Source organism: Panthera tigris, chromosome A2 (assembly GCF_018350195.1).
Source record: "Panthera tigris isolate Pti1 chromosome A2, P.tigris_Pti1_mat1.1, whole genome shotgun sequence".
Taxonomy (NCBI): Eukaryota; Metazoa; Chordata; class Mammalia; order Carnivora; family Felidae; genus Panthera; species Panthera tigris.
This window is the reverse complement of record NC_056661.1, coordinates 50,497,989-50,512,284: the sequence shown is the minus strand read 5'-3', so window position 1 is coordinate 50,512,284 and position 14,296 is coordinate 50,497,989. Positions and strand designations below refer to the sequence as shown.

At 47.8% G+C, this 14,296-nt stretch overlaps 1 protein-coding gene across 4 annotated transcripts in view; it reads left to right on the top strand.

The window, feature by feature from the left end:
• The window catches only part of SRGAP3 (SLIT-ROBO Rho GTPase activating protein 3), a 261,377-nt gene that overhangs the window by 123,207 nt on the left and 123,874 nt on the right, over positions 1-14,296 (top strand). For all 4 annotated transcript variants that reach the window (XM_015545247.2, XM_007075517.3, XM_042979459.1 and 1 more), the window contains exon 2: positions 2,121-2,313. In XM_015545247.2, coding sequence (XP_015400733.2) covers positions 2,121-2,313 — 193 coding nt within the window. The remainder of the gene's footprint in view (positions 1-2,120; positions 2,314-14,296) is intronic.

The following is a 14,296-nucleotide window of genomic DNA, read 5'->3' as shown; positions in this document are numbered from 1 at the left end:
AATTCTTTTATTGATTATTAAATTTCTTTTTTTAATGTTTATTTTATTTTTGAGAGAGAGAGGCAAAGCATAAGTGGGGGAGGGGCGGAGATAGAGGGAGACCCAGAATCTGAAGCAGGCTCCAGGCTCCAAGCTGTCAGTACAGAGCCCAATGTGGGGCTCGAACCCATGAGCTGTGAGATCATGACCTGAGCTGAAGTCAGATGCTCAACCGAGCTACCCAGCTGCCCCTCTATCATACTTCTTTAGATCCAAAACATGTATATAAATTGAAGTGGACATTTAAAATGTTTCCTTTGCCCATAAAAGCTCTAAGTATCTTTCTTTTGGATTGATTTGTCATTACAGTGATCACATATGCAATTTATCAAAATGATACTAATATTTTACACATTTGATAAATAATGACTAAACATAAAAAGTACAATAGTGTGGGAAATGCTTCTCATTAGGAGATGGATGGGATGGTTGATGGCAGTGCTTCTCATACTCTCAGGGACATAAGGACCACCTGAGGATCTTGCTAAAATGTAGACTCTGAATCAGAAGTTCTGCATTGGGGTCTGAGATTCTGCTTTTCTAACAAGCCCCCTGGTCCACAGACCACTCTTTGAGGAGCAAGCGTTCATGATGACAAAGGAAGATTTGCAAACAACAACAGGCTAAATCATCCATTTTGGGGGGCACCCAGATATCTTGACACTTAGGGGCACTGCACCATAGTGAATGGACGAGGAAGTTGGTCTTTCTTCTGCAAAGCAGGTGTGAAGAGGGAGGTGGGGAAAGAGGGCAGGCATGCCATCTAGACTGAGACACATTCTCAGGCAGAGCAGGGAAGAGTGGGGATGGAAACAGAATCTCCTGCTGATTCCCTTGTACTTTTCCTGGCTGCATACCCCCAGGGGAAACCTTTGTGTACCCCAGCGTGGGGTGGCACCCTGTGAAGACCACTTCTCTGAAGGATGCTGAGATAGTAGTGTTGGCCATCATTTCAGACAGAGTGCCTGTTCATGCAGGTGGGATTGGACATTTCAAGGACGAGTTTGAATGGTCTCAAGAGTCTACTGGGGGTAAACCCTGAGTAGTAAAGTTTGTGGCTGGGTGGCTGGTGGCCTTAAATTCCATGCTAAGGAGTTGGGCTTAATACTCAGAAGCAGGCTGTGGGGTGTTTCGAGCAGGGAGTTTGTGTGAGCAGAGTGCTGTGGGGAGACTGAGGTGTTGAGTAGCTTGTGGGATGGCAGGGAAGGAGTTAAAGCAGAGAGACAGCAGCAGTGACAGCACAGCACTACGGGTTTGAAGATGAGGTTGGCTATAGTTATTGGGATTTGGCTGTGACTTTTATCTCTACCTCCCCAGCTTTTGAACTTTTGCCCTGGTTGCACAGATCTGGTTTGCGGTCAGTATTTCCTGGAGGGTGGGTGACATTCCTCTAGGGGTACTTGAGATGTTTATGCATGGACCTCAAGGTGATGTAAAGTGGAACACAGATGTGGCCTTAAGTAACACTGAAACCCAAGAGTCTCCCCCCCCCCCCCCACATCCCCTTCTCAGCCTCTCTCAGGCCCGACTGCATCTGGAGAAAGGTTTTAACGCCTTGCACACTCCCATTTTCCTTTTGTTGATAGAGAGCAGGCAGCTTGGGCTCAGGGCCTTTGGTAAGCATCGGTCTCTGGATAGAATTTTACAAAATTTTTGTTTTCGTTGAACTCATTTTCCGTGCCCCAGGATGGCAAGTGGGCCTAGTTTTTCCCTCAGCGTAGTGACACAAAAACGTTCACTTCAAGTAAGTTCATTTCAGTAAAAAAAGGGAGCCAATTCACTAGATCGTGTGGAAGAAACAATAACGTTGGCGGCATGTGGATATGGCAAAAACCATGGTGGTGACATACAATGATTCACCTTTGGGAAACATTGGGTTAGACCACGTGACAAGAACCGCCCTGTGCCCGATCCTTGTGCCAGTGCCTGCAGAAGCTGGGGTCGCGGCACGCGGAGGGTGGCGGCGGGGAGGGGGCTGCAGGAATTGCAGTGCCTGCGACGGGGCTCTGGGTCAGCCGGGCGGGTCCCACTGCTGTCCCCGAGCACAGCCTAACGCCGCTGCGCCTTGCCTCTGCCCGCAGAGATCCGCACGCAGCTGGTGGAGCAGTTCAAATGCCTGGAGCAGCAGTCCGAGTCGCGCCTGCAGCTGCTCCAGGACCTCCAGGAGTTCTTCCGCCGCAAAGCTGAGATTGAGCTCGAGTACTCCCGCAGCCTGGAGAAGCTGGCCGAGCGCTTCTCCTCCAAGATCCGCAGTTCCCGGGAGCACCAGTTCAAGTGAGAGCGGGCCGGGGCCTGGGCCGGTGGGAGGCAGCAAAGCACAAAGGAGGCCGAGCCTGGGTTACTGACCTTTCTGTGCCTGACTTCCCCGCGTGAAGGGAGGATCCAAATAGTTCCCACGCGGGGAGGATGCTGTAGGGAATAGATGAGAAACACAAGAGCAGTGCTTAGCGCAGACAGTAAATGCTCAGTAAATTGTCTACCGCTATCCCACTAAGCACCAGGCATTGTACTAGTCTTTATTTGGGCCAGCGTGACATCCCCCCCCCCCCCCCCCCCCCCCCCCCCGCTTTCAGGACATCCTGACTCTACCCAGTTCTCTTTTATCTGGGGGTCAGCCAGCCCACTTCCCCATTCCTTCAGCACAGTGACCTCAGAATCTCTTCTCCGTGGAAGTGATGCTCAACGCATCCCCCTTTGCTACTCCTCTGGAGGAGCCGTGCCCAGGTTCTTTTTCTGCCTTGTTAATTTATGATACGCAACCCCCCGGGCCCTGATTTCTCACACCCCAAACTTGGGGTTTGTGAGCTCGGATCTGCTCAGGCACTGATGTGGCTGGCCGAGTCCGCCAGCCACAAAACCGCTTTGTCCAGAACCCGCGTGGGGCCAGCCTCCTCAGTGCAGGTAGGAGGTAGCAGCCGCTCAGGGGCAGCGTTCGCTCCGCAGGGCGGCGCTCTGCAGCTGTCCCTCCCGCTGTCACGCTGCGGGGACCTCCTCCTCCTCTACCTGCTGTGTCTCCAGCCAGTCGCCCTCAAGGCAGGGCATCTGCAACTTACTTCAACTGCCCACCCCCCCCCCCAACCCCGACCCATTCCTCCTTCCTCTGGGTTCCATCCCGTTTTTCTCTCTACATTAAAAAAAATGTGGTAAAATGTATGTAATATAAACTACCGTGTTAACCATTTTTAAATGTACGATTCTGTAGTGTTAAGGATACTCATGGTGTTGTGCATCCATCACCACCATACAAACCCCGTAATGCTTTTCCTTTTGCAAAGCAGCATCACTGTACCCATCAGACACTAACTCCCCATTTCCTCTCCCTTCAGACCCTGGCAGCCACCATTCTACTCTCTGCCTCTATGGATCTCACTACCCTAGGGACCTCATATAAGTGGACTCATACAGTAGTTGCCCTTAGGGACTGGCTTCTTTCTCTTAGTATAACCTCCAGGTTCTTCCATATTGTAGCATGTGCCCTTTTGAAGGCTGAGTAATATTCCACTGTATGTGTAGAGAGCATTGTAGTTATCCATTCACCTGTCAGGGGACACTGGCTTGCTTCCACCTTCTTACGTATATTTTTTTGTGTACTGCTATGGCCAAGGAATGCTCTTCCTTTAAATTCCCTTAAACATTTCCTTTGGTCTGTGCCACGCCATGTGAACACTCACTTTCGTGCAGATTGCTTTATCAAGGGGCAAAAATTTATTATATCTTTGCAAATACCATGCTTGTTTTTTTTTAACCAATCTCTATTCAAACTTAGGCTGCAGGAGGAAGCTTCTATCAATAACCTCCTCCCAGGCAGTGTCTAGGCCCTTTCACACACATAATCTCATTTTTCTGATAGATTTTTTTTTGAGAAAATGTGCTCCCCCTCACCTCCTAAATGATGAAGGTAAAATGCTCATTGTATACAATTTAGAAAATACAGACAAATAGGAGGAAAAAGTCACTCGCAGAGTCCTGCCATTCAGAAGCAAACATGGCTCATGTTTTGGTGCCTTCTCTTGCCTATCTTTTAGTAATAGCAACAGCAGTGACAATTTATTGAGTGCGATAACCAAGCACGTTGTGCCGGGTGGCTGTTACTGGCCTATCTTAAAGATGAGGACAGTGAAGCTCTGAGAAAAGCAGCTTGTCCAAACGTGTCTGTGGACCAGTCATTGCAAAGAGACAGATTTGAACTGTCATTTTCCTTCTGCCTCCTTGGCTTCAGATAAGAAAGGGCCAGGGTGCAGCCTGAGAACAGAGATGTGAACGCTCCCCTAAAACCACAGATACAGATGCACGCATGGAAACCCTTGTTTCTGGCTGAGCTGTCACTGGAGCCATCCAGGGCTGTGTGGTCAGACTGTGGCCTCAGCTCCTGCCAGTCACCTCCCTTCCCATTTTCAGCGTGAACATGGGGGAAAGGCGGGGGAGCAGGGGAGCATGGGCAGGGGTCCCCTGTTCCTTCACATTGCCTGTAATGAGCTCGGCCAGCCCCTCATGGGTTCATTAAACAGAGGCCACCAGACGGAACAGGAGCCCCAGCTGGCAGTCGGGCCAAGCAGGCTGCTTGACACACTATGAAAGTCTAATTAGGGTGTCGGCCCAGGCCAGTGCAGCTGGCATAGGCCCTCCGCACGATGCTAATGCAGCTTTGGAAGCAGGAGTCTCTAAGGGATGCCTGGATTTGCCCTTTGACCCCAGGGCCAACCATTGCTGACCTCTGGCTGCCTCTCTGGAGCTCAGTGGACAAGATCTGTGCTGTGCTCTGGGTCCTTCGTCCTGCTGTCCAGAGAAGGGTTGTCTTGCTGTCTTACAGATACTTCATTTAAGAGTGTCCATCTCTCTGGCAGGTAGCCTCTCAGGGCCTTGAGGGAAGGGCCTAGATCTTGTTAGTTTATTCCCAGTGCAGTGGGCCCAGTGCCAGACAGAAATGGGTGGGGTGGGGGGGTTGTGAACGAGTGGGAGTAAGGAAGGGAGGGCGGAAACGTACTTGGTCTATAAAGCCTGCTGTGGCTGACAGATTTTGTTTAGAGAGAGAATTGATTTGCCCAAGAGAAGGAATTGATTTGCACAGCAAATGAGTGTCTGAACTGGGATGGGGACTGCCAGTCCATTCGGCTGCTGTAACAAAGTACCACAGACCATGGTGGCTTATAAACCTATTTTGCACGGTGCTAGAAGCTGCAAGTCCATCACAACAATCATTTGATGATATTTTCTTTCTTCTGTTTTTTATGTTTGATTGTTCATCTCTCTTCCATTACACAGGAAATTCCACTATGGCAGGAACCGCCTGTCTTGTTTACTACTATAAATCAGGGCATGGCACCTGGTAGGTGCTCAGTAAATACGGCTAAATAAACAAACAACAAACACAGAATATTATGGGCACACAGAGGAAGCACCAGGTCAGACTCAAGGAAGCTTTCAAGAGGAAGTGACATCTAAACTGAGCCCCAAAGAGCAAGCAGGTAGCAGAGTTCAAAGGACGTGGTGCCCACCTCAACCATCCATACCACCCGTGGGCATGCCCCAAGACATGTGCTTGTCTCTCAAGAGAAGGTACATTATCTGAGAGCAGGGACTGTGTTCTAATCATCTTTGTGTTTCAGCACATGGCACAGTCTAAGAAAATAAGACATCCTCAATGTGCATAATGTGATGGTAGAAAAGAGACAAGTGATGGTATTGTTCTCCAGATGTTCAACCTACCCCAGGTGAACCCTCAGAGCCATCACTTGAGCCTTTCTTTGAATTCTATGCCACAGGGAGCTCAGGCCCAGTGAGTCCAGCCCAGATGGGATGCCAGTATGGCCAGGTTCTGGTGAGAATCCTCTCAGCATGTAGACCGCTCATTCTCACTGTGTCTTCACATGGTGAGGAGAAGAGAGAGCAAGCTCTCTGTTGACTCTTCTAAGAACACGAATTCCATTCATGTGGGCTCTGCCCCGATCCTACTTATCTGCCAGAGACCCTACCACCTGAGACCATCACACTGGGCCTAGGGTTTCAACATATGACATTTAAGGGGACATAGACATTCAGTCCATAACAAGAACTCAGGTCTCTTGATTCTAAGTTCAGTGCTTCTCCATTTGCTCCTTATCTGCCTGGGCAATTGAAAAAAATGTATAGTTGTCCAGGAGGTGCTATGATGGAAATAAATACAATGCAGAGCGTTCTGGTTAGTATTATGTGTAACAGCAATACTTAGTCCCAGATCTTAGTAACTCATGGTTTAGTGGGTCAGGAATTTGGACAGGGCTCAACTGGGTGATTTTTCTACTTTATATGACATTGACTGGGATCACTGAGCGATATTCAGCTGGTGGTTGCTCTGGCTAGACAGTCCAAGATGGCTTTACTTAATGTGCTTTTGTGGGGATGGCTGGAAGGCTGGGCCCAGCTGGGCTGAATCCTTCCCCATGTGGTATCAGGGCCTCTCTACCTGGTATTTCAGCTGGGTGTCAGACTTCAGACACCATAATCCAGGACTCTGAGAGAGCACTGGGGAAGCCCCATCTTCTTCAGTGCTAGGCCTGGAACTGGTACAACACCACCTCTTAGCCTGAGCTCAGCTTTAGGGAGATAGGAAATAAAGCCTTCCTCTTGTCGGAGGACTGTCAAAGGATTACAGCCCTCTTTCATCTCCACACTGAACTAGAATAACAGTCAGGGAAGGTGCCTTGAGGAAGTGGCATTTAAGCAGAGACCTGGGGAATGAGTAAGGGCAGCTCTGGGGGCAGGGGGAGGAGAAGAGGGGCCAGTGGGGCTGGAACACCATGGTGGTGAGGGAGTGTGAGAAGCCACTGAAGCATTGTAAGTAGGCAGGAGCATGATCCCATTTCTGTTTTTTAAAAACTTTTTATGTTTATTATTTATAATTGAGAGAGAGAGAGAGAGAGAGAGAGCGCACACAGGCAGGGGAGGGTTAGAGAGAGAGGGCGACATAGAATCTGAAGCAGGCTCCAGGCTCTGAGCTGTCAGCACAGAGCCTGACATGGGGCTCAAACTCAGAAACCGTGAGATCATGACCTGAGCAGAAGTCGGATGCTTAACCGACTGAGCCACCCAGGTGCCCCTCCCATTTCTGTTTTTGAAAGATGACCCTGCACCGGAGGGGGCACGAGTAGAGCAGGGGAGACGGGTGGTGTGGGTGGGAGTATTGCTCTGCAGGTGGGTGTTGACGATTGTAGGGGTGATGACAGAGCAGACAAGGAGGAGTGGGCACTGCTGGGTAGTCTTTCAGAGGTAGGATTCAGGAAAAGAGGAATCAAGGATGTCTTCCACCTGTGACTTGACAGAGGACTTGAGAAGCGTGAGGCAGAAGCTACCATCCTGTGCTGAAATCACCTGTGTTCTTGTCTGTCCCCTTTTGACAACCAGTGGGCTGTGAACTCAGAGATGGCAGAGAGAGTGGCTCTTGACTAGGGTCACTTAGTACCTGCTTTGGCATCTGGTTGGCACGCACTACATGTTAGTTGAATGAATGAACAGAGATCAAGTGGTGATTGGAGTTGCTCTGACGTGGGGCTGGTGGGAGGCAGGGAAGGGGACATCTGTCTTCTGGCTGCCTTATGAGCTTGGTGAAACCATTCAGGCAAAGGGTCACCCACTCCTTGTGCGTCGTGCCTGGCACAGTGTTGTTGAGAGGACAGAATGTGGGCTTTACGGTGCTCTCCCTGACTGGGCAGTCGGGACTCTAGAGCACCAGTTTACAAAGTGTGGTCCTGACCAGCAGCGTCACGTGGGGACTTGTCAGAAATGCAAAATCTCGGGCCTCCCCCCAGACCTGCTGAATGACAAACTCCAGGGGTGGGGCCCAGCAGTCTGTATTTTAACAAGCCCTCCAGGAGATTCTGATGCTCATTCATATTTAAGGGCACCCACTGCAGTGGTTTTCCAGATGATAAATTAGTCACAACTCACTTTTAGGCCATGCTAGCCTTCTAGACCCTTCCTCTTCCCCAGAGTCAGGTCCGTAACCCACAGTCCTTTCCCAGCCAGCCCTGGCCTGAGCTTGGCTTGTCCTTTGCAAGACCTGGAACTGAGTGCCGTTCCTGAGCAGGAGTGTGGTGCGGGGGGCAGCACACAGGGGGCTTAAAACCTGCCTCTGGGGTACGTGGATGTCCTTGAAACAAATTGAATAGTTCTAGGAAGCCAGAGGTTTCCTAGGACTAAGACTTTTTCTCCCTCAGTGGAGGGTTTTCTAAGACATCAATACACTGATATGTCTAGGGGCTAGGGCGGTTTGGGGAGGGGATGTGAATGGAGTTAGGAGCAACTACCTATTCCATACTCCCTCTTAAAGATTCCGAACACCTGTTAGGGGATAGAAGGCTCTGAGAAGTTCTGCAATAAATGAGCCTGTTGATTTCTTTCTGAAAGCTATATGATCACAGAATTCTCCCTCCCCTGAAATATTGATTATTATTTCACCAAACTAGCACTGCTTAGGACCCAGTTTGAAAAGCCCCATCCTAGCCCAGCTCCAGATTTCCATCTGGAATATTAGCACCACATGCAAATAGTGCCCCGTGTCTGAGGTGATGTCCTCTTCTATCCTGACACCTTCACAGTTTTTGATACCTCTTACCTTCCATGGGCTATACCTGAGAAAAATGCTTTCTCTAGCCAGTTGTTGGTTGCTGCTATTTGGACAGCTGTGGCGGGGGGGGGGGGGTGTGGGGTGTGGGGTGTGGGGTGTGGGGAAGGCAACAGAGAATTGTATTGAAATATGTTTAAAGTTGGGAAAGTCAGATTTTGGAAAGAAATGGGAGGTACGTGGCTAGCTAATGAATAATGCTTAATAGTCCCTGTGAAGAAGGTTTGGAGCATCTCTTCACGGAGCAGTTGGGAGGGAGGATTCCAGCGAGCAACTAACGTTTTCTCGCAGATGTAGTATTTCCCTAAAAAGATGCTATAATTTAGGTTTAGCCTTTCAGGTGAAACCTAAGCAGAGAAGCATTTGGGTAGCAGGTAAATGGAGCCTGTCAATGGGCTGAGGATTCAGAATCAAAAGGTTTGCTTAGACTGCGGTGGGATGAAGGAGAAGGTCCTCCAGGTGGGGCTCCTGTCTCCATTCATAGTCACTACTATTACTATGACTAGTATCACACTAGTAATAGCTTTCCGGTAATACTTCCCAGGGTTGATATTCTTCCAGTACCGTGTGCCAGCCACACCTTTCCTGATCGCTCGGTGCTGTGCTGTGCGGGTTGTTTAACCCTTCAGATACTCATCACATGCCAAGTGTTCTACCAGATCTTTTGCATGTGTGGCCTCATTTAACTTTCGTGGTAAACATGGTGACCTTTGAGGCAGGTACTATCCTGCCTTTCTCATTGAAAACATTGAGGTTGAGAAGTTAAGTCATTTGCTCAGAGGGACATGGCTAGAGCAGGTATGTGGCAGAGCTAGAATTCTGACCTTGGTTTTTTGGGCTCCAAAATGCAAAACTGCTTCAAACTGCATGACTTTGGGTATCCCGTCACCTCTCTGGGATAGTTTAGTGTTTCCTGAGAGCCACCCATCAGTCTAGACCAGTCCTGCATGTGTGGGTGTTGAGGGTTCCCTTCTCTCCTCCTGAGCAGCTCTGGCTCATCCCAGCAGGGCCAGCTCAAGGCTTGCTTCCTCTGGGAAGCCCCTGCTGTAGACCCCAGGCCCACAGTCAACTGCTCTTCCTCTGGCCTCCCATGGTGATCTGTGTGTCACTCACATTATTACTGTCAGATTACCAAGGAATGTTCCAGTTCATATGTCTGGTTCTCCCACTTGAGTCTGATGGCTGCTTGAAGGCAAGGGGTCATTTCTAGTCTCTTTCTCCCTCTCTGATCAATGATAGACGTTTTTTTGAATGAGTAGTTGAAAAGACCAAGATATTACCAAATACTTCCTTTAAACATATGAAGGAGATAGACTTACTTTGTGTGACTACAGAAAGGGGAGAGGTGAGGTCCAAGGATAGCATTTTCAGAGAAACTGTTTCACCTCGACCTAGAGAACATTCCAGTAGCCAGAGCTGTCCATCAAGGAAAGGGCTGCCTTGAGGATGTGAGCTCCCAGTCTGTGGAGGGGTGCACACAAAGATCCAGTATTTTAAGTGGGCATTTCTGCAACATGAGGGCTGGTCAGACCAGATTGGTGTTCCTTCAAATGAGGGTGCGATCACTGATAGCACATGAACCATAAATATTGAATTCTTTAATTCTTTTTCAGTCTCTGTGGTTGGCTCAAGGAGACAGTCTCAGTTTGGTTACTAGTATGTTGCTATGCCTCTCTAATCTCCCCTTTCACAAATAGAGAGCAGACCTCAGGCACCAGCATCTCCCTAGGATTGAATGATGCTATTTTGTATTCCTTGAACTTACTTCTTCAGTTAACTTTCTATTTATGGCAAGTGATGCTGGTTTTTTAAAATTTTATTTTAACTAAGACTGGGGAAAGTCCTTTGTAAATAAATTCACTTAAGTAAAAAGTAAATAATTAACAGGGAGGTATTAAATATGGTGGGTTTGCAGGAAAGGCAAAAAGCCTGAAGCCCATGTAAGACCGCCCCCGGAGTCATTCTAGCTCCTTCTGGAGAGTGAATGTCTTGCATCACTACCCTTTCCATCTTCCACCTTTCTGTTTTCATTGCTGGGAGGGATTCTAAAGCAGGAATCTCAGCCTAAACCGTGGTCTTTGCAACAGCTACACCCCTTTTTCTCCTTCCAAGTTTTCCCTTCTGGCTCTTTTCTAGATCCTACACCAGCTTTCCTGAAATCTTCAGAGACTATAATTAGCAACTTCCAAAGTATTAACCAGGATGTGGTTTATTTATGTATGATATGCTTTATATAAATATATATGTGCATATCATTTAAATTTTATTCTAAAAATGAAAAATAGATGATGTAATAAAGGAGATTTCATTTTTTATTTTTTTATGGCCATTTGCATTTTATTTATAACTGCATTTGAAAGCATGCTTGCCATTCCTTGTTGGGCATTGTGGTGTTTGATTACAATCAGGAAGAAGCCTATTGATTCCTAAGCCCATGACCCACTCTAAGCCCACTCACCTCTCCATTCACTTCTAGACATGATGTCCACTGTTATCTTTTTTTTTTTAATATATACTTTATTGCGAAGTTGGCTAACATACAGTGTGCTCTTGGTTTTGGGGGTAGATTCTCGTGATTCATCGCTTACCTACAACACCCAGTGCTCATCCCAACAGGTGCCCTCCTTAATGCCCATCACCCACTATCTCCTCTCCCCTGCCTCCCCAATCAACCCTTAATTTGTTCTCTGTATTTCTGAGTGTCTTGTATGGTTTGCCTCCCTCCCTCTCTGTTTGAAATTGTTTTTTTCCCCTTCCCTTCCCTTCCCCCATGATCTTCTGTTAAGTTTCTCACATTCCACATATGAGTGAAAACATGATATCTGTCTTTCTCTGGCTGACTTATTTCACTTAGCATAATACCCTCCAGTTCCATCCACATTGCTGCAAATGGCAGGATTTCATTCTTTCTCATTGCCAAGTAGTATTCCATTGTATATATAAACCACATCTTATAAAGGGGATTGTAACAAGTAGGAATATGCAGGGGTTTACTTTTGACTCAATTCCATTAGACAAATAGGGTAATAATGACCTTGGAAGATTATATAGTACCTTGCTTACACATTGCAAATTACCTCCCCAGCCTTAGTTGCTTAAATCCTCCCGAGAATCCTAGTGGAGCTGGGAGTCAGAAAAGGTGTCATTATCTCCACCTGACACACAAGAGACCTGAAGGCCAGACAAGGTGAGTCCTGATTTAGGATCCCCAGGTGATCAGTAGAAGAACCAACCAGAGGAGACATGGGTCAGGGCTAGCACTGCATATACAGTGGTGTGCTCATTTTGCAGATGGATAAACCAAGGCAAAGGGGTTTGTAGGGAAAGAGAAGATGAGGTTGGCCGGGCTTTGCCCATTGAGGTAGAGATTTTCATTCTGGTGCCAAGAATATTTTTAGGAAGTTCAAGGGGGGAGCTCAGAGGTGCTAATGGACACCAGACCCAGTGTGCCATCACTTTGAGGTGTGAGAACAAGTGAGTGAATCAGCCTGCTCCAGGGTGGAGAGGGAGTCCCAGGACCATTTGCACTGGGTCTTGAAGTATACATGAGAGTTTGCAGTGGGGGAGGAAAACCAACACTTGTGGAAAGCCTACCATGGGTCATATATCTATATACATCCATCGTTGGAATTTCCTAATAACCTAATGAGCTGCTAGTGGTAATAATAGTGATTATAACAACAATAATAATTATCATATGCTGGGTTTGATGCTAAGAGCATCCCGTGAATTACCTCATTCAGTTCTTAAGGTGCCATTGTGAGGTGGCCGTTATCAATCCTATTTTACAGATAAGGAAAGAAAAGGTCTAATTAACTATCCAAGTTCACCCAGCTGGTGAGGGACAACTGGGATTGAGCCCCAGCCTTTGACTCAGCACCGAAGCATGGGTAAGCAGATCCTGCCTCAGCCAGGTGACCCAATGGATGTAGTCCTTCCCCTTCCGAATTATTCTTTCTCAGGGTTGGCATCAGCCAAAGATAGCTTCTAGTCAGTGGATTTCAATTCGTTCTCCTTGCCCTAAAAACTCACATTCACCATTTGTCGTGGTGGCTCTGAGGCGAAGCCCCAGGATAAACTCTTCCTCTTCACCTGGATGGCTCCTCTGCTTCCCACCTGGCCTCCCTGCCCCAGTGATCTCATCATTGGCCCACTTAAACCTTCATTCAGCCTTGACCTATGTATAAGGTCCTTCCTGCCACAGCTGCCTCTGCTTCCACTGTGCCTTCCCTCAGCCCTGCTCTAGACAGCTAGCCCCAAAACAGCCCATGTCCTATCTGACTTTACAGCTTCACACTACTCAGGCTTCCCTCTGCCTGCAGGATGCTCTCATCTTTTCCCTTTGCACCTCTTCTGTGTACTTCAAGGCCCAATGCAAATGCTCCTGTGACTTTCCCTCTACCCTGAGGCAGAATTAGCTCCTCCCTCCCTCCTCTGGGATCCCATTCCTTACACAGCATAACACAGTACCCTCTCCTGCTTAGCATCCCTCCTCCTTTTTTCTTTTTTAAAAATTTTTTTTAACGTTTATTTATTTTTGAGACAGAGAGGCAGAGCATGAACAGGGGAGGGGCAGAGAGAGAGGGAGACACAGAATCCGAAACAGGCTCCAGGCTCTGAGCTGTCAGCACAGAGCCCGACGCGGGGCTTGAACTCACGGACCGTGAGATCATGACCTGAGCCGAAGTCGGACGCTTAACTGACCGAGCCACCCAGGCGCCCCCCTCCTCCTTTTTTCTGATAACAGCATTGAGATTTTCCTCTGGGGACTCATCCCTGAGCAATGGTGAATCTGTGACTGGCTCTGAATCATCTTGGTCGCAGAGCTTTAATCTAATAAAATGTAATTCCAGGACTTTTAGTGGACTGATGGGGGGTGGAGGCTGTCTTTCTACTGGGATTACTGGCAGCCAGGGTATTTTTGGTCTGTAGAGGGCCTACCTGAGAGTGAAGCCAACACAGAGAGAGGAAAGCAGAGCCAAGAGATGGGGAGAGCAAGACCAGATCCTGAGAACATCCTTTGAACCCCTGGGTCCAGCTATTCCTGAGGCCAACTCCCTCCTCTTCCTTTATATTTTTTGATTACAATGTTTTATCCTTTAAATTTTTCCCTCCTTCCACTTACTATCATTTTTGCTTAAGCCAGCCTGAAGTATATTTGTCACTTAAATTAGAGGAATTCTGACCAATAGCTGTAATAATTCTTGGTTTGCATTAATTTTACCTGTTAGATTGTGAGCCTTCTCAAGGCACATCTAGTCATCTTTTCAATCCACTGTGACTAGACTGTCCCTCGCATGTGGCAGAGGTTTAAAAAAATATTAGAAGAGCGAGTTAAGTGAACAGGTGAATGAATGGATGAATTAGATTCTGCCAAGGACTCTGGAGGAATACAAGGAAATACAAGAGACTGTTCCTGCCTTCAAAGGGCTTCTAGAATAAGCAGAGGATCAAGCCCCATACATGTGAGTGGCGATTGATGAGCTAAGCAACAACATAAAAGGTGTCCAGAGGTGACCATCTGAGAAGATCGAAATGTGTGATTTAGACAGATCTCAGGTAATCCCTGAAGGAAAAGCCTTTTGAACAAGACTTCAGAGAGTGGGCTTTTGCCATGTGGAAAGGGTAGGGGAAGGCATTCGAAGTGAGTGAAGACAG